The sequence below is a fragment of the Rhinocladiella mackenziei genome (assembly GCF_000835555.1).
Source record: "Rhinocladiella mackenziei CBS 650.93 unplaced genomic scaffold supercont1.1, whole genome shotgun sequence".
NCBI lineage: Eukaryota > Fungi > Ascomycota > Eurotiomycetes > Chaetothyriales > Herpotrichiellaceae > Rhinocladiella > Rhinocladiella mackenziei.
Genome location: NW_013550604.1, coordinates 1801400 through 1819590, shown reverse-complemented (window position 1 = coordinate 1819590; position 18191 = coordinate 1801400). Strand labels below are relative to the sequence as shown.

General features: G+C 50.3%; 5 protein-coding genes across 5 annotated transcripts; 2 read left to right on the top strand and 3 right to left on the bottom strand.

Annotated features, from left to right (window-relative positions):
- Positions 1 to 1918: 1918 nt before the first annotated feature.
- Z518_00633 (uncharacterized protein) lies at positions 1919 to 2684 on the top strand (the record flags this gene model as incomplete). Its single annotated transcript, XM_013421235.1, has 2 exons — positions 1919 to 2040; positions 2465 to 2684. 2 exons carry the CDS (start codon positions 1919 to 1921, stop codon positions 2682 to 2684), a joined length of 342 nt encoding a protein of 113 aa, XP_013276689.1.
- Positions 2685 to 3441: 757 nt separating this feature from the next.
- Z518_00632 (uncharacterized protein) lies at positions 3442 to 3894 on the bottom strand (the record flags this gene model as incomplete). The annotated part of the gene is made up of 1 exon (XM_013421234.1): positions 3442 to 3894. The coding sequence occupies one exon, from the start codon at positions 3892 to 3894 to the stop codon at positions 3442 to 3444; it is 453 nt and encodes a 150-aa protein (XP_013276688.1).
- Positions 3895 to 6586: 2692 nt separating this feature from the next.
- Z518_00631 (uncharacterized protein) lies at positions 6587 to 7521 on the bottom strand (the record flags this gene model as incomplete). The annotated part of the gene is made up of 2 exons (XM_013421233.1): positions 6587 to 7414; positions 7471 to 7521. 2 exons carry the CDS (start codon positions 7519 to 7521, stop codon positions 6587 to 6589), a joined length of 879 nt encoding a protein of 292 aa, XP_013276687.1.
- Positions 7522 to 11316: 3795 nt separating this feature from the next.
- Z518_00630 (uncharacterized protein) lies at positions 11317 to 13956 on the top strand (the record flags this gene model as incomplete). Its single annotated transcript, XM_013421232.1, has 1 exon — positions 11317 to 13956. One exon carries the CDS (start codon positions 11317 to 11319, stop codon positions 13954 to 13956), a length of 2640 nt encoding a protein of 879 aa, XP_013276686.1.
- Positions 13957 to 15036: 1080 nt separating this feature from the next.
- Positions 15037 to 18095, bottom strand: Z518_00629 (uncharacterized protein; the record flags this gene model as incomplete). The annotated part of the gene is made up of 5 exons (XM_013421231.1): positions 15037 to 16093; positions 16146 to 16910; positions 16959 to 17195; positions 17262 to 17919; positions 17972 to 18095. 5 exons carry the CDS (start codon positions 18093 to 18095, stop codon positions 15037 to 15039), a joined length of 2841 nt encoding a protein of 946 aa, XP_013276685.1.
- Positions 18096 to 18191: the final 96 nt, after the last annotated feature.

Here is an 18191-nt window from a genome sequence, read left to right as displayed (position 1 = left end):
AGGGAGCAAAAGCACGACAAAGCAACAGTCGTTGCCAAACAGTTCGATGCGAGAAAGGGGTTACGGAATCATTTTGCTGTCTCAGCTATTACCTGTTGCCTTCGTGAATACTTTCCAGCCTTCTACCCCTATCCTTAACCCAACTCCCATATATCTTTACCAACCAGCGGTACCTCATCGTCTATAGCGAATACACAGAGCCAATTACATTCATAATATGGCGGCCGCAATGCTCAGCTTCTACCTGAACCCGCAAGCTATGCGGCATACAAGGGAAACAGTGCCGCCTCTTGATCTTCAAATGGAAAGCGGCGCATCGTACACGTGTGAGGGGGATTAGCGGACCTGGACCTTCGCATGAGTCGCAAGGAACTGTAAGCGCACAGACAACAGCGCGTAGAGAAGTGCGGAATGGGGATCGACCTTCCCACCAAGGGAGGACGTATCTCTTCCAAACAGCTCTCGAGAGCTGTAGAATGTGACCAAGATGGATGCCGAGGAGAGGAAACAACTCGTCTCAGGAAGAGGAGGAAGAACACGTCAAACATCCTCGAGAATCCCAGCTGAGAGAGCCTGGATTCCAATGTCATTTACCAAACCACTCTGACATTTTGGACAGCCTTTGTTGTGACGTATCTCCATTTAGAGGAGACTGACCAGAATGCATGAGCCAGACTACAATTAGTCGCCACAGCATTTCACGGAGGTGACAATCAGTGGCGACCCATCTCTTCATCCAAAGTTCCAAAGCACACCACTTGCTGGTTGATTGGAACCACTGGAAGCCGAGAGCAAGCTTCCGGAATTCTAACCAGGGTACTGACCGAAATGCACTGAGAATATGTCGACCTTGACACGCAGTGCTCGATACCTACGTCCCTCCTCATGCTGCAGTGATTCTTACTAAGGCGCTAATGGCTGGGATAGAAGCGACCCTCGATCGGTTATAGGTTAGGCTGATCTTCAACTCTTTTTTTTTTTCCCACAACAGCAACCCTTCTCGAAGGGTGTTCCGTCAAGCATGGCCGAGTTGTTTCTATCCACACGCTTCTCTTTCAGGTAACATGGGGTTAATATTTTTACTAATGCCATTTTGGGAGTTTATTGCTATTCCTCCATCAACGATCACGGCGTTGGCCTATGCGACCGGCTATGGTTATGCTTCTCACCAATGTCCAGCATTCAACGTCTACAACGATACTCGACGACACGCTCCATGGCCTTGGCGGATTGCTGAGCTGGAACACCGCTCTTAGGCGTTCCTTCTTGGTCTGCTCTCCGGAGACATTCTCTCGTCACGGGATCGAAGGAGCAGAGGGTGGGAGGTGACAGCGGCCGAAGTCACCGACTTCGCTCACAATGCCAGGCGGATTAGAGACTAGGCAGCAGCAGACATCGCAACCTTCCATTTTTGTAACATCACGGCTACCTTCTTCCATACGAGATGGAAAGACACCATCGACACGCAGACCTGGCTCCTGATGGACTAGTGGAACGTTAGATTTGCATCTCTTGGTGGATGTTTAGTAGCTGGATAGCCAGACATCTTACATCCTGTTCCTGTCCATCTTGGTGGGAGCGATAACCAGTACCGACAGTGGACACGACTTCAAAACGCCCGCCTGACCTGCATGGATGGCCATTGACCGACAATGGCAAAGTAAATTACTTTCTCCTCAAGGATTTTGCCTATGTCTTTTTTTGCACGAACTTAACATCATTGTGAAGACCATCATCGAATCAGTCTACGGGTACCCTCCCCCCCATTCCCCAGGCTCGGTTCCTCGATTGGTGTTCGGCAGGGTCTCCAGGCCGCCCAGAGATATCCACACGATTGGGGATGGTATTGTAGCCGGTGTGCCCGCGACAAATAAATTGGCTCAAGTTCATACCCGCAATGTTCCGGCCACAATGGATCATGAATCGAGCTGGAGTCTTTCCACCCCCCTGCGAAGGTTTGGCCATTACCGAAGCGGCGATCCACGCCTGTGACAATGTGGACGGTGTTATTGATGGTTGTCATCTCAGCTCCGGGACGCTGTAAGTTCGACGCTTCCCAACTTTCTTGGTAGGCCGTTCAACTGTCACTGCGTCGAAGCCATATTCACTAAAGAAATTGCTGAGATCACCAATAAAATCTGGGAGGGTCCAGGAGAGTGGTACGGGTTGCCCCATGGCGTGACACTGATGGGAGAAAGAGGCCTGGGTCTCGGACTCACCAGATGCAAGACGCCGATGTCGATAAACTGTACGGGTGTTTTCTCCTTGATGACCGAGCCTTGGGTCAGTTACTGGATTCTGGAAAATCGACATCATGATTCCAGAGAATTCGATTACGAAAGGGATAACGCACCAAAGACCAATCATCGGCAATCCTGATGTGTCTGGTTCCTCCCCCATCGGTGCTATGGTCATCCATTCGCTGGCATGGTATTGACAACGTCCTCATTTTCTTCAATGGTAGTACAGAATACTTCAATCGGATGCTCAAAGAGGACCCTGATGTTCGAAACTACTGGCGTTATTTCGAGATTCCCGGAACTGGCCACGGCATACAAGGCGGAGGCCCTTACCCCATCGATTCGATCAACAAACTGATGAAATGGGTGGAAGAAGGGATCCCGCTAGACACTTTGATGGGAGAAATTGCCCGATCCGCACACGAAGGAAGTCAAGGACAGTAGAAATATCTGTCGGAACCCCCGGCGCAACAACGGGTCAACACATTTCAACAGGTCGTAAAACTCTCCAAAACAAGTAGATATTTTCGTTTTGAATCCTTGCCAAGGGAGTCCCACGTATGAAATACACGAGCATGTACCCTAGTGCCTCGAACACTAGGGTCCAACATATCAACGAGCGGCTTCCGAATATTGCAGAGCATCAACGGTGGAAATTGTCGCTCTGGCAGTAGTTTAGGTAAGTTTCCTTAGGCTTGCCATTATCTAGGCTTTTCCGGGGTGAAATTTTAACTCCGCTGTATATTTAGATGTTGCGACCTCACTGTCGACCCATTTGTACTCAGCGAGGCAGGCCAATCCTGGACGATGTCACTACACTCCTCCGTAGCGAAGGCAATTAGTCATCGTCTCGTATCACGTGATATATTAGGTCTAAGCCTGTGATAGTGAACCGATGGATAACGGGGATAGTGCGTAGTAATTAGCTAGTCCCCTATGGGCTCAGCCCACACAGGGTGTATGAAATCAAATCAAATCAAAGATATAAGTGGCTACAGTGGCTTGGCTCGACGAATTCTCGTAATGCAGGGACTTTTTGGCACGTGATACTGCATCTGTAGCCCAGGAAATCACAAACCGGGTGTGCCTGAGTAAACGAATGTAGTCTAGAGTTCTTGGGTACAAATCCACAGCTAAGCAAATATTTCATGTCCGTACACATCCGGGGTTGGGGCGGAATCAGAGCGACCTTCCGAATTATTCACTTGGCCTCCCCGATTGGCTTCCCTCCGTTTTCGATATACTTCGCAAGATCTGCGAAGAGACCTTGGACAAGAGCACTGTCGAGGAACTCTTTCATCTCGCAGATCTTTGTACCATCCTCTGTCATCTTTAGAAAGATTGTCTGCTCACTCTCGTAGGGACCGATGACTGTCTCGGCGGTGCTTGTCGTATGAAAAGCCACTTGGTTTGTTTTGATGTCGATGACTGTATCGGAGATGGCGACTCTGAAATTCCTCAGATAAGGTATGACGCCAGTATAGTGTGCACGAAATGCCTCGTTGTTCATTACCGGCCGGTTCAGAGATTTTGGCAAGGTGTGGTAGGTACAATCCGGGGTCCGAGGCGCCATGATGGCGTCGATGTCCCATTTCTCATAGCCTTTTATGACAGCCTGAGCGGTTTCGAGAAGTTTGGAATATTGCTGTTCCATGTAGTGCTAGACAAATATGATCAAACCCGGAACGGTCTTGAGTATGGTTTTCTCTCTGGACAGGAGGAACGGATGGTTAAATCAGAATTTATTGTGTTAGGCATCCTACGAAGTTGACCCAGGCAACCAAACGTGTACAGGGTCTCTGCGGTCATCATCGATGACCAGGGTGGTAATGGTGATCGAATCCACTTCTAGGTGGTGACGCGAAAGATTGGCCCCCTCATCCACACGTCAGATTCGCAAGAACTCCCTTTTCTGGCATGTCAACATGTTCACTGAACGCCCTCCGGTTTAAAAAGCTCACTCACCGACACAACCACCCACGAAGGGACGGCGTCCTGGACATATTGCTTACCACTGCCCGGCATAGATCCCCATCTGGGAGCCCATCTTCCTTGCTACTATGCGACGAGATAGTCCATGAGCACGCAGATTCGGAGGATTCCACGAATGCGATCGGATGACGACATGCGAGCGACACGGAGAGTGTGAGCCGGTACATTCATATATTCGCCATTTATAGGTCAAGCTTGAATTTGTAAAAGGTGAGAGAGAGCGTGCGTAGCCGAACGGGGCTGTCTCGCATCCTATCCAGCGTTTTTCCAAAATTTCACATCGCTCATGACATTCAGCACCTCGATTCTTCGGTTCCCCGTCCCCTTCCATGGACTTTGTCCAAGCTAGGTCGTTGGATCGTTCAGCATCTCTTTCATTGCTCCTTTTCGGCCTCGAATCCACCCTCGCGGTTATCCAACCTTTCCTCTCCTTTGATCAAGGTTAGATGGACTGAGGAGTGCTGGAGGGTGGAAGCGTCATATGATTTTATCGACTTCGGAGGGAGCAATAGTGATGAAATATGTGCTGAAATTGCCGAGAGTCGAACGGGCGTGATCGATGCAATCCTGGATCATCCCAAGACCAACGCGAAAATCCAACATTCCAACGGAGCATCTCCATTGCATTCCGTTCGCTGCGGTCAACCTGAATGTTCACTTATTGTCAGAGAGGCGCTGATGTATCTGTTTGCTACGCGATGAACAGAACTGCATTGTATCTTGGCAATTTAGCCGGTGACTATGTATCAATGAACGTCCTTCTTGACTGACCATGGTGTCGATATAGCATTTCCAGACGATGAAGGTGCGAATTCACTCCACTACCCCACTAGAGGTGTGCATGCGGAAACGATATTATCCATCCTTCAAGCGCTCGGGCCAAACACTCAAGATCTTCCAGGATCAAGAGTCTGGAAAGGTAGAAATGGGCTGCATCATCTATTGCTACAGTCAAAACCCGCGGATATTGAAGCAGTTCAGCTACCCTTGGATCACGGAACCAATATCAGGAGGACTAACAATTTTGGGAATTCGCCGCTGGTTCTGTGCCTCGGCAAGTCCTGTTGAGGTCAAAATGTCGATCTTGGTCAGTTCATGCTCCAAGAAGGTGTGGATGCACTGTATATCAATGATCGAGGACAGACTCTACGTGACATACCTTCGGTGCAGTCCGCAACGCGACAATAGCATGATTAAATTCTTGCGTCTGGAATGGTCTGCCACAGTCACAATCGATAGTAACGGTGCCCGTTGTCCAAGTATCTTGAGCCGTCAAACTTCCAATACGATCTTTGCCGCATTGCATTATCGTCTTGAACTTCGCCCTTTTTTTTCTTTTCTTGGCGCAGGAAAAACAGCTCGCCCCTCAACCCCGATTGGGACGATGGTGATCCCGTCCTGTGCTCGCCCCTGGCTTGCTGCCGGTGGGTTCCTATACAGACGATTGTGATTGATTTTCTTCGTTCGGTCAGCAGTGACGGCTGCTGCTCTGCCAGGCTTATTCAATGAAAAGATGTTCTGTCTCAAAAGCAGTGTCGGTGGGCGTAGACTTTGGGGCTGAACTTCTCGGCGGCCAATTCAGCCAAACTGTTCTCCACTCTGGGTGCAGATATATTCAAAAGTCTGTGTGGTCTTGCCCGTAGCTCTTTTGGGTTGAGGGGGAGGGGGGGTTTACGAATTTGGCCGACTCTCGCAGGTATGTAGCGGCCATATCTTTTGTTCGTCTCTCCCGACGATAAACTTCCAAAGGCCAAACACATCAATGGCTTTCCTCACATTCTGCACTGATCGGTCAGGGTGTCAATGTCACTAATCGACGATTTCCATTCGGCTTTGACTTTCGGCGATGATTTCGTGATCGAAAAGATTTGGTCGAAGAGATTTCACTTTGTTCCCCTGGCGAAAAGTCCGATCCTCACCGTTGAGCCCTGGCAAAGAAGCTTTAGAACCGAGAGGGAACCTTGACTAGAAAATGACGTTAGCTCATGCCGCAGTTGATTTCTAGGCCGCTGTCAAAAGAACCATATCAAAATTGGAGATGCTTGGCGGATCAATGAATCGACGTCGCGGCAAAGGTATCCGTATTGGCAGAGTGGGCTGACCGACTTCGTCGGACTTGGCTCGCTCAAAATAATGTCAAGATGAACTTATCTGCCTATCACTGGTGCCAACTCCAAAATCACATGACCACGCGAAAACACAATGCCTCCCAAAACATATGGCTCTTTTTGGATTCCGGAGAACTCTAGTATACCTTGGGTTCCCATGATACTTTTGCTCATCGCGCCCGGACAGGTGATGAGGAAAACATGAAAGGCTCGGTGTCCACAGAAGACTAGGAGCATACGAATATATTATGGCTGCCGCTGCAGCTGTACTCGGATCATATTCTGGAGCAAGGAGCGGTCTTCGCATTTGACGAACTTTTCGAGAGTTTGAATCCGATCTTCCAAACGATGGATCTCGTCGGTCATATGCCGTATCTCCAGTTCCGACTGGTGAACGTAATTTATGGCCTTGGTGATGATGTCCGATTTACGCACCTTGGTGCGGCGCCCGGAAGAGGATGAATGGTCCCAGAATAAGAACCCCGTTGACCGCGATGTGGATTCGAGAGTGCGATTGAGCTGCTCCATTTTCTCCTTCAGGTTGTCACGGTATCGACGTTCAACAGCTGAGTGGTACTGCTTAGCTTTAAGTCGTGCTGATTCGTCCTCGCTAAGGGGGGGTGGTGCTGCCCGACGTTTCTGAGATCTGGCCTGCCTTGCCTCTGTTTCCGAAGAATTGGCTGAACTGTGTAATGGAGAGCATGATTGTGTGGAGCAATCTTCCCTGTCACTGACCTCTACTGCTGGAGACAACGCTGCAACTAAACCGGGCTTGTTTTGAAGTCCCAAGGCCGAAGTCAGATAACCTTCCACTGGGCACGGTGGAACTTGATCCCACTCGCATAGCTGTAACTGTGACGGTTCGACGTATGTGTTCAGGACGGCATCTTCCACTGGCGCCAAGTAGGAGGAACCAGTGTTCGACGTGTCCACACAGGGGAATGTTGAAATCTCGGCACCTTGAAGAGAGAGCATCTCGGGCAGCAGAAACGGCGGCTGGACCGAGGACGGACCTCCAACATTTTGCGCGTTGAAACGCTGGAAGGGGTCGATATAGCCTCCGTTTTGTCGTTGCTGTTCTTTCTTCAGCAAATCGAAGTTCCAGTTTGAAAGATGGTGACATAACATACTTGATCAGATGTAGTTTCTTGACCGTGTGTGCTCAAAGATTGGTGCGCCATTACACTCGCCAGGGGGTAAGTCCTGCCTGAATGCCACAAATGAATAGCCACCTGACCTTAATAAGACGTAAATTCATGTGATATACGATAAGCAAGGCAGAAACCTATGCTGAGTGTCGCTGACCACCTAAATACTTGATCCAGCTCAGCGCTAACTTGTAACTTGAGAACATGGAGGACGAGACCAGACTAGCAAGCCAGAATCAAGCAACCGTGAAGTAGGGCGTCTGCATCACGTGCATGTATACACAAGGTACGGCTCCGCCAGTCGATGTCCATTGGAGGAAGAGGAAAATAAATCCTTGCTGAACTCAGGTCAGGGCCAACATCGAATAGATACCGTGCATGCATGACTCGAGAAATGGAGGATCATTACTTTGTAATGACTGTAGCCATCACAAGAAGTCGTAAACTCTCCACATCTCGTATTTACAGGACAAAGGTACGGGTTCAGGCTTCCTGCCTCAGTCGTCAATACAGCGGAAGCTCCCCCGGGAGGTGGGGGTGTGAGCTGCGTTATCGCTCAGAGATACACCATCCTTTTCTTTCAGTCGTCCAGACCGGGTAAGCCACCAACCCTAATGCCTCTTCCGAGTAGTAGAATAGAACTCCTACTGGCCAACAGCATGCTCACTTGCCAGCATCAGCTCTCCGGAATATCTTTACGCGAGCCCCCCTCACCATGCATGACCCTCGGCCCATGAGCTCTAAGCGTCAGACCAAGTTCCGTATGAAATTGAAATCCCACTCCTCGGACGACTCACCTCTAATCCTTCAGTGGAAGCGAAGCAGGGTTCTCGGAAAGGGAAGGCTACAATATTGTATCTCCTGCATATTCGCAGACCAGTTAAGAAAAGAAGATTGGGCACACCTGTTCAACCATTTATATAACGGGTCTGTCAATTGGCTCGAAGCCGCAGAGGCGGCCTCCGATGACTCAGCGTCTGTGGAGCGGTTGGTGTCCAGTTGCGTTGTGATAATTCTGTGCCTTTTCATCAGGCATGTGTATGTTTCTAGGACTATCTAACGGACATGCATCGAAGACCTCCTACCTCTACTATCTACCGTCCAACCATGAGACACTTTTACACCAAACGTTAAGTCTTCTTTGTCGTAATCCGAGTCGAGGACTGCTCCAATTGCCCATCTCAGACATCGGTGTGTTATTTGAAATTGGTCTTCGAAACTCGAGCCATGCGGATATAGTTCCAAGGTTCGTCTGAGATGGCGCTCGCTTATACGAATCCTGCAACGGTGTGCTACTGTATGTTTGTTGCACAGGCCTACCAAATGGCCCCCTCGACGATTCTGGCTCGCCAGGGCTCCCGAGGTCCGGGTGATGCTACCCGCTAGATTCATAAATTCCGGGGTCGCAGAGCTCCACCGTCCAGTGCAGCCAGATCAGGAGGAACTACAGTTCTCACAATTCTAAGCGAAGATGAGAATCTTTCTCGTTTCTGGTTTAACCACATGCAAAATCCGTTGTTGAATTCGCATTTACCCCACCTCGTTCCTTCTTTCCCAATTGGTCAAAGCAGGGAAAGTCAACTGCAAGAGTCAGACGATCTTCACTTGACCGGAGAAGATTGCTCAGCGAAATCCTTCATTTGAATCCGTCAATGCTGGTTCAGATCGCGACGATCGCATGATAATCAGGCGATGCGAGTCATTATAGCAGAAAAATGGATCAGACCCACAATCCGGGTAAGAGTTCGGCGCCCGTTACTTTCATGATACTCCACGTATTGTGCATGTCGCAGAAACGGTGTTGTCCGTCCACGTCACTTTAGAACCCTACATATCAGGTTTCAAAGTTTCCGCTTCCTCTTCGACCAAACCAGCCCATGCATCATAACGAATTCGCTCCAATACATCAAGCCCCGAGATCTTTCCGTCCTTGCCTAGCTCAAATCAGCGCTTCCTTTTCGATCATCAACCCTTGCAGGCCGCATCCGGTCGAGGTGACCTCTAACGACAATGAGGGGGCTCTTGCGTTCTGACATATTCTCTCTACTTCGGGCAAAAAGATCGTGAGCTATCCAGGGTTATCATCCTTGGCACCTAAAACGTCACCATGGCGTCGCAGCAATAATAATATCGTTAGAGCCACGGGCAAAGGTACCAACGGGAGGAATGGGATGTTGCCTCTGGGTATGCTGGTGGGGATGAGTCCAACTATCCTCTACCTCGACTAGGGCCATCAACCGTCTACACGGGTCTCTAGTCACTCATCATCTATGGACAAGCGATGTCCCGGCGTTCGAAGCTTGAATGGTCCGAAGAATCTATCGTCGCATCAGAAAATCTTAATTTAGTGGGAGAGGTTTCCGGATTTTTGATCTGAATTCTGAATCGCGTTCTTCAGCATCGCATGGCCCAACAGGAGGTCGACAACTCAGCAAAGATGAACATTGAAATGGAATTTTGGGAATCAACCCACCGCCATGATCCTGATGAGCTCTTGGAAATTTCACTGTTCCTTCGGACTTTGCGAACTGGATGGTTGGGAACTTGAGAGAGGCCGTTTAGGCGATTTTCGTGCCAACCTCGATTGCATTTACGTCCTTGAACAGACTGAGGCTCCTGCGTAATGAATTGACCGAATCTTCATCGCAAGAGACGATCTTGAGGTCGACCAGGGCGGCATGTCCATCCGGGACGTAGTTGAAGAGGCGCATGTCTATAATGCATTGATGCGATTCCATGCCGAGCAATTTTACCTCGACGGACGAAGTGATCCCCAACGGGCAGCACAGAGCATTGTGGCTCGATAACAATTTGAGCATTCCAAAATCGACCGCAGAATTGACCGACCTTCAATCTCTGGCTAGTGGTGGGCTTTAAAGGGCTCTGATACGTTCTTGGTTTGACGAATTGAGCACTTTTCGTCGCGAAAACTTCTACGCAGACTGATGTGGTGCGATCTAGAATATCAAATATTTTATTGGTAATGACAAATCCTCTAAAGCAGCCGCTGTTTCCCATAGGCTAGACGAGGATCGTCATGTTTTCTACAGGTTCATAAACTCCCACCGTAAAATTGAAGCTCGTTGAGTCTCTTCACCAATTGCCTTCATTGAGGCAAACGCACAGAATGTCTCGAGAACATCTCCTCATCAAGCTCCACCTCCAAAACCACTTGCATTCCCTCACCTGCATTTCGGGCCACCGGGTTTCTTCCAGCATGTCACGAGATTCTTCCACCACCATTAATACCGGTCTCTTCCTGGCACTCTCTGGTTCACAATTGTCTATCAAGCCTCCCTGCGTTGTCATTTGAGAATGTACGACGTACTTCAATTCTCGCCATCATGTCGTTTGGCAGTGGTGGTGGATTCTCCTCTCATTCGTATACAAATACTCAGAACTCAGGCATTTGGGGATTCGGCAATCCGAACACTAACGTAGGTTAGTGGCGATTTCCTTTCAGTGAGGATATCGAAGAGCTAACAAGTCGTCTTGGTGTAGGATTTTCTTCGAATCCAAGTAACACTGGCGTTGGATCTAGCATGGCCGCCTCAAATCCTTTCCGGGACAGCACATTCAGCTGGAATACTGGAGGTGCGTGACAACGTTTACAACTCTGTAGCTTCACCGTCGATGTTTCCTTGAAATTTTTTCCACGCTCCTTGCGATGTCGTTCGCGCCATGTCCCTTTCTCCTTCCGTCGGCATCTCTTTCTACCTCTTCCTACAGCTCTTCTCTCCTTCTTCACTTCTCTCCCCTTCTACCCACCGGGGAAGTTGTCGTCAACTCGTCTTTCTTTAAAAACCAGCAGAACGGAGACCACGTGTAATGGTCTCGCACGCAGGACCTAGCAGGAAACAAATCCATAGAATCTCAGCTAACAATATCGACATAGGGTTCGGAAGCAATCCCAACACAGCTGGTCCGCTCTTTGGCAATATACCAGCCTCCACTCCCTTTGGCTCTAGTGCTCTGAGCACCACCTCTGGTTTTTTGGGCAACACGGCCAGTAATACAGGTGGATTCGGTAGCGGCGGACGTACGTTTGGAAGCAATACCAACGCAAGCCCTTTCAGATTTGGACGAGCGACCCAACCTGCTTTTGGCTCGACCTCTCCATCATCATCTCTATTCGGGCAAGGTGGTTCAGGAACAACCAGGAGTTTCGGTACCCCAAGCGCATTTAGTTTTGGAACAGCTCTGAGCGCCGGAGCAGTCCCTCCATCAGATGGCACTGCTTCAGTACCTTTTGCTCCAACTGTCGAGAGAGACGGTGCCGGTCAAAACAACAGTTATCAAAGCGTCAGTTTCATGGCCCCATATTCCAAATACTCTTTCGAGGAACTCCGCTTGGCAGATTACAATGCCGGACGCCGATATGGTAGTGCCACGTGGCTTGGGGGAAGCTTTGGACCTAGTACTTTCGGCAGAGTTGGTTCGGGCGCCAGGACAGATTTTGGGCCCTTTGACAGAACAATGACCTCTACCGGCTTCGGGAGTGATACTTCGACGGCTGGGTTCGGCGGTGGCGGACTTTTTGGCAACAAGCCCGCTGGAGGACTCTTCGGCCAGCAATCCTCCAGTGCTCCCTCGGGTGGTCTGTTTGGCACTGCTGGCGGCGCTTCCACGCAATTTGGTTCCGGATCCAACCTATTTGGCAGTTCTGAAACCAGACCCAGTCCTTTCGGCGCCTCCGCACCTTCTTTCTCGTTCGGGAGTAAAGGCACAACCACGGCACCCTCAGGTGGAGGCCTGTTCGGGAGCACTGGTGCTCTAAGCACAACCCCTTTTGGTGGCAATCAGCAGAAGCCGCTCTTTGGCAGTGGACCAGGAGGGTTTGGGTTTGGGTCATCGACAACACAAAGTCAACCTTCGGGCGGCTTATTTGGTCGTCCTGTTCAAGGCACCACGGATGGTGGTTTCACCGGGGGCACCGGTACTGGAGGTGGTTTGTTCGGGTCGGCCCCCGGCGGCAAACCTCCCACCACGCAAAGCACCTTTGGCGGTGGTGGCACTACCACCGGGGGTCTCTTTGGGAATGTCACCTCCACACCCCAGCAACAATCCGGCGGCCTCTTCGGCACTACTCCTGGGTTTTCCTTTGGAACCTCTGCAACCCGGCCAGCCTCAACACCTCTATTTGGCGCCCCAAGTACAGCTCAACAGCCTTCGGGCGCGACGGGCGGCTTCGGTGGTCTTTTCGGTACTTCGCCAACCTCTCAGCAGGGAGCTCAACAGCAGCCCGACTTCAAAGTTTCGTCTTTGAATGATCCCAATCCATACGGCCAATCTTCAATCTGGACGGGACTACCAATGCCTACTCCAGAAAATTCAAAGCCCATCTATACTCCTTTAATTGCTGCTCAAAAGGAAAAGGAGAGTCAGTCGAAGCCACGGCCATCTCTGCGACTTCGTAAATCGTATGAAACGACTCGTCCGCGTCGCCCCAGTTTTGGCTTCTCTAAATCGGCCTACCGAGCGCCCAGGACTACTGGTCTAAGTGCTCCCAGTAGCCCACCGCAATCACGGTACGCTGGCGATGAGGACAGGATTCTCAGCCCGGACGCGTTCAGTCCGTCTCGTACAGGGTGGTCAAGCGAAAATATGCGCCGCCTGACCATCGATCGAAGCGATAGGAGTGATCTGTTTCGTCCATCTTCCCCTGCGTCTCCCCAGCCCTCCCTGGTCAAAGAGATGGTCAGCGGTGATTCTGAAGCTGCTATTACAAACGGAGAGCCGTCAGCAGACTCAATCAACCAGCGCGACAAACATGTCACCTTCGACAAACGCATCCCTAAAGGACAGCCCGGCGGCTTAAACGGCGAGACAGCAGCCTTGGCCCGGAGAGGACCTGACGAAACCGAGGGCGGAGCTGCTCCGCGTGACAGGTCCGTCAATGGAAGTACAACCCCTGAAGCTGAGCCAGTCAGGGGCAATGATTTCGACATCGTTCCTGGGGATCGTGAGTCTATTCATATTGAGCCTGAGGAGACAAATATGACGACTAGACCTGTCCCACAACCGGGAGAATATTGGATGAAGCCGACTCGTACCGAGCTTGGCAAAATGCCGCATGACAAGCTCCAGCATTTTACTGGATTCGAGATCGGTCGACAAGGATGTGGTCGAGTCAATTTTAATGGTCCGGTCGATCTTACCACTTTGCCTCTAGATGATCTTTATCAAAAAATCGTCCAGATCTCATTACGATCGATCACAGTCTACCCGGACGCAAGCTCCAAGCCACCCGTTGGAACAGGCCTGAACGTCCCGGCGACCCTTTCTATTGAAAACTCCTGGCCTCGTGCTTGCGGCCAGCCGTTGTCTGCGACTAGCCGCCCCCTTTTGGAAAAGCATATCAACCGCCTCAAGAAGATGCAGGGAACCGAATTCATCAATTATGAAGTGTCAACCGGTGTTTGGACTTTCAGAGTCGCTCACTTCACTCGCTACGCTTTAGCCTTATAACAAAGCGAGCTCAGCCAGCATCAATCCAACCTCTCGTCTAGAGTTTGTGGCGGCTGTTAAATGCGTTCGGAGCCTGATATGTCCATCCCTGAATCTTGACTTCACTCAATTCCATTTCCATATCCGGACCTGGCCTGGATATATGTGGAGTCATCCGAACTCCCGCCTCGCTTGTCTGTCGTTTGAAGAAATACACGGTGGAAAATTCGATAAGCTAACTCGCCCAAATTTCGGCTCAAGCAATTCCTAGTCTCCTGAAAGAATGTAGGAGCGATTCAGGCAAAGTAATTCGACTCTCTTCCTTTCTGAACCAGAAACATTGCCGAAGCAAAAAGGGATTCTTGGATTGTTGCGATGACTGTCAACGAAGCAGTGGAATTTTTGGGCAAGGTTTGTATTTGAAGCATGGACGTCCAAGCGTTGCCCTTGCGGTTTGAGTCCTTGTCGTGTAGAGAGTAGAGGACCTACTGTAGAAAAATGTAGTCTAGGGTAGTAGCTGTACCAGGACCTGACCAGGCTTGCACAGTTTGGCCCAGAGTCTCCATGTAACTATACCCTTTAGAAATGTAGTGGTCACTGCGTGACGTGAAGGCTCAAGCCAAGTATGTGATTGGTGAAACTGTAGTGTACCTCTACCGGATGTGTTGGCAGGTTAGGTTTGACCAAAAGGATCAACGCGACGATGGGCATTTTTTGGTCTGATGGAAGGGACTTTCAACTGAGTAGAAAACTTGTGATCAAAAGGGCGTGTGAATTGGAAATGTTGTCGCATCAAAAATGTTCACAGAGGATACATCCTAGGCTCCAATCTGTCCTAGGTCATATAGCCTTAGTAGGAGCTACCTCGCAAGGCTAGGAGCAAAGTTGATGTCAAACACAGGTCATGCCCTGGCAACTTTCTTCTCCAGTCATAAGGATCGGTATCGCACCTAAAAAGCTATATTAGGACGTGGGTCTGGTATTGTTCTAAACATTATCTTAGTTGGTTCAAGACATTTGTAAATTTCCAGCTCTGAGAACAAAGTCTGTCCCCGGAGAACAAGCAGGAGGATCGGAAGGACACATACTTCCAATTCATAGCTAAAAGACTGAACGGCGGTTCCACAATGTCGCCCTTTTGGACTTTTGACCCTCCACATGGTCTCGGACAAGTTCTCCCCAACGCTTGATGATCTCTTTCTTCTCCTCATCCGTGGCCCTGTCCCACTCATCCCTCCCCTGTGCTGTCCTCGCCGCATCGATATACGCCGTGAAATCCAGAATATTGCGCTTCTGCAGCTCCTTATGTAATCCACTTAGCGTGTATGCTGGAAACCCAAAGATTGCCGCCATTGGTTTGAGCGCGAGCCCGCCTGCCCCCATCCCGATACCTCTGGTGAAACCCACAATCCCATCGTCCCTCGCTCCGTGGAGGGGGAGAAATATGATGCCCGTAACAGCGTCGGACATCTCGTTCCAAAACTCATGCAAGCCATTCTTCAGACCCCGTGTGAAATTGGTGACGTGTGTGGAAGGCGGTGGCCGGACGGTCCGGTCGCCGTACAGCTTGGGCGCGTTGTGGAATCCCAGTGCAAGTGACATGGTTAAAGTGACGGGGAAGCCCAGTCCAGCCCCGGCGATATTTGCGAATGATGAGGCGATGTTGGATGATACGTCGAGAGAGATGTCTCGGATGGTTTGAAGAAGGGCCTTTGGTCCTCCTTTATGAAGAAAATGGTGGTCATGCTGGTGACGCCGCAAAGATGCTCGACGGCCAAAGGAGCCACACAGTTCCGCTTCCAGCTGTTTCTTGAGCAGTCGCCTTCGAAACGATTCGGGGACACCAAAGTGACGGGAATTATGGCGTTGGGCAGCTTTGTCTGCTGCAGAAAGAGTGGCGCTGGGCTTTGGGGACGTCGCTGAAGAGGTTGTGCCTGGACTCCGAGGCTCGTCTGCATGGGATATGCCGTCGCCTTCAGGGAACAGGCCGCAAGGCCCTTGGTGCTCGGGATTGGGTGGCTGAAACGTCTGCACAAGGTGAATTGGCAAGTCGACAAACTCTTGCGTCAACCTCCCAAAGGCGCCGAGTAACGTGGTGATAGTCCCTGAGATCGGGTCCCAGGGGCCACCTTCCAGCTCATATTCCTGGGATCGATATCTGCTACGGTCAGTGACACGCTGCTTTTGTCTCTGACATCACAGTCACATACAATTCGAGATCATCTTTTTGCAGTAGCCCTTCTTTGCAGAGAGTTGTCGCCGCGAGAGAACACAGCCGTATTTGCGTCCTTTTGACTTTCCAGATCGCTGCATGATGTGGGACGACCGAGCACCGGAGCTTCGACAACGGCAGTTTAGCGTGGAAGATTTCAGCACCAGTTTCACATCCGTGCTCATGTCTGATCTGGTCACTCAGGCATCGAGCGGTGGCGACCATGGGCGGAAGTAATGCCTGGCTTATCGCTGCGGCCAGCGCCTTTGCCGTCAATGCTTTGTATGGAATCGGTCTCGGTCCCGCGCCCGTTTGCGCGACTATTTTGCCCCAAAAGTGCTGGTCACCAAAGAACGGTATGATCACGGTTGGTTTGCCAGCCATCAGACCGGCTGCAGTGGTTCCCGCCCCTCCATGGTGTACAACGGCGGAAACTCGCTCAAAAAGCCAACTGTGCGGAATGTCAGATATCAGGTGAACATCCTGGGGGATATCTTCGCCTCCAAGACCAGCCCATCCGACGGAAACTATCGCCCGCACGCCCGCCTCTGCAATGGCATCAAATATGATTTTCGTCATAGCACCGGGGTCTCTCACGACAATCGAACCAAAGCCTATATATATCGGTGGAGGACCATCCGCAAGAAACCGCAATAATTCATCTGGGACTTCTGGAGGAGAAGCCAGCGGCGGGAGCTGGAAGTATCCAGCAACGGAGATATTGGGGCCCCAATCAGGAGGCTTTGCCAGCAAAGCTGGAGACCTGAAAGTGTTAGAATCTGTTGTACTACTGAGACAATTCTGACATTACCAAGCATAAGTGAAATGCAGGCGAAGTCGTTGGCTTATTCCTGGAGCCCACATTATGCTCAGCGGCTCCAAATGGAGACATCGCCATCGGAATAGATTTATGACATCCCCCAGACCGTGCCAGATGATGTTTTCCACGAGAAAGTAAGATATCAGATTGGCCAATCCTCTATCTACGTTGGAAGAGCGTAGAGTGGTGAGTGGATGGGGAAACGCCTGCGTTGGCGTCCATGGCATCCTGAAGAAATCGTCAAGTTCTCGACCTTTGATCCCTTACGAAAATGGATGGAGTGGTGTGACTTACGTGAACATGAGATGCAACGGAATTCCTAACCTTTCTGCACAATGTACATGAGCAAAACTAGGTGGATTCGCAATGATAACATCTGCAACGAATGGCTTTGCATTCGTTTCAGTGGAACTCCACTCTCTTAGACCAGCGTAGTCTTCGTTTCTCGGCCGTGGTCCCATTCCATCCCCTGCCTCGATGCAGGATCTCCAACAACCCTTGAGAACTTCATAGAGACATTTTCGTTGCTTTAATACATCGCCGCTGCGCAGGGCTTCGTAGTGTGGTAGCAAGCCGGGGTTCTTGACCATGAATTTCATCAGTGCCTCCGGATTGCCACCAATGCAAAAGAACTCCAATCCTTCTCGTTGCACCAATGACTTAAAGGCTGCATGAGTAGCAATGCGCACGCGATGGCCGTAAATTTCTCGAAGTGTTTTCCCAAGTGCCACAAAAGGCTGGATGTCGCCTCTCGATCCAACGACCTGGATCACAATATTCAGGTGTAACGGGTGCTGTGAAATTTCGGCCGAGACTCCTGGGAGCGAAGGTCTCTCTAGACGAGCGTCGTCTGCATGTATTGCTTGTTGTAGCTGGGCCTGGACATGAGGAGCGAGATGGTCGGAGAATACCGTATTGGATTGTTTGATGTCAATGCCGATGGAGCCGTTGTCTGTCTTGAAGTTAGATACTCAAAATTAAAGAGGTAGCGAAGGCTATTTTACCATCGATGTCTGTTCTAGTTGTACATCTGTTCGAGGGGTAAAATAATGGAGGACAGAGAGATGCAATATCCTGATAGTTGTGATCTTCTTGATCAGTATCCTCAGAAGTTTGGGGCGGCGACATTCTTGTCTGATTACTTTGGTGCCTAGGGTAGAAACGTCTCCTAATACTTCTAGATTAGTTACCGTCGCACGAGAATCAAGCTCGGCGAGCCTATCG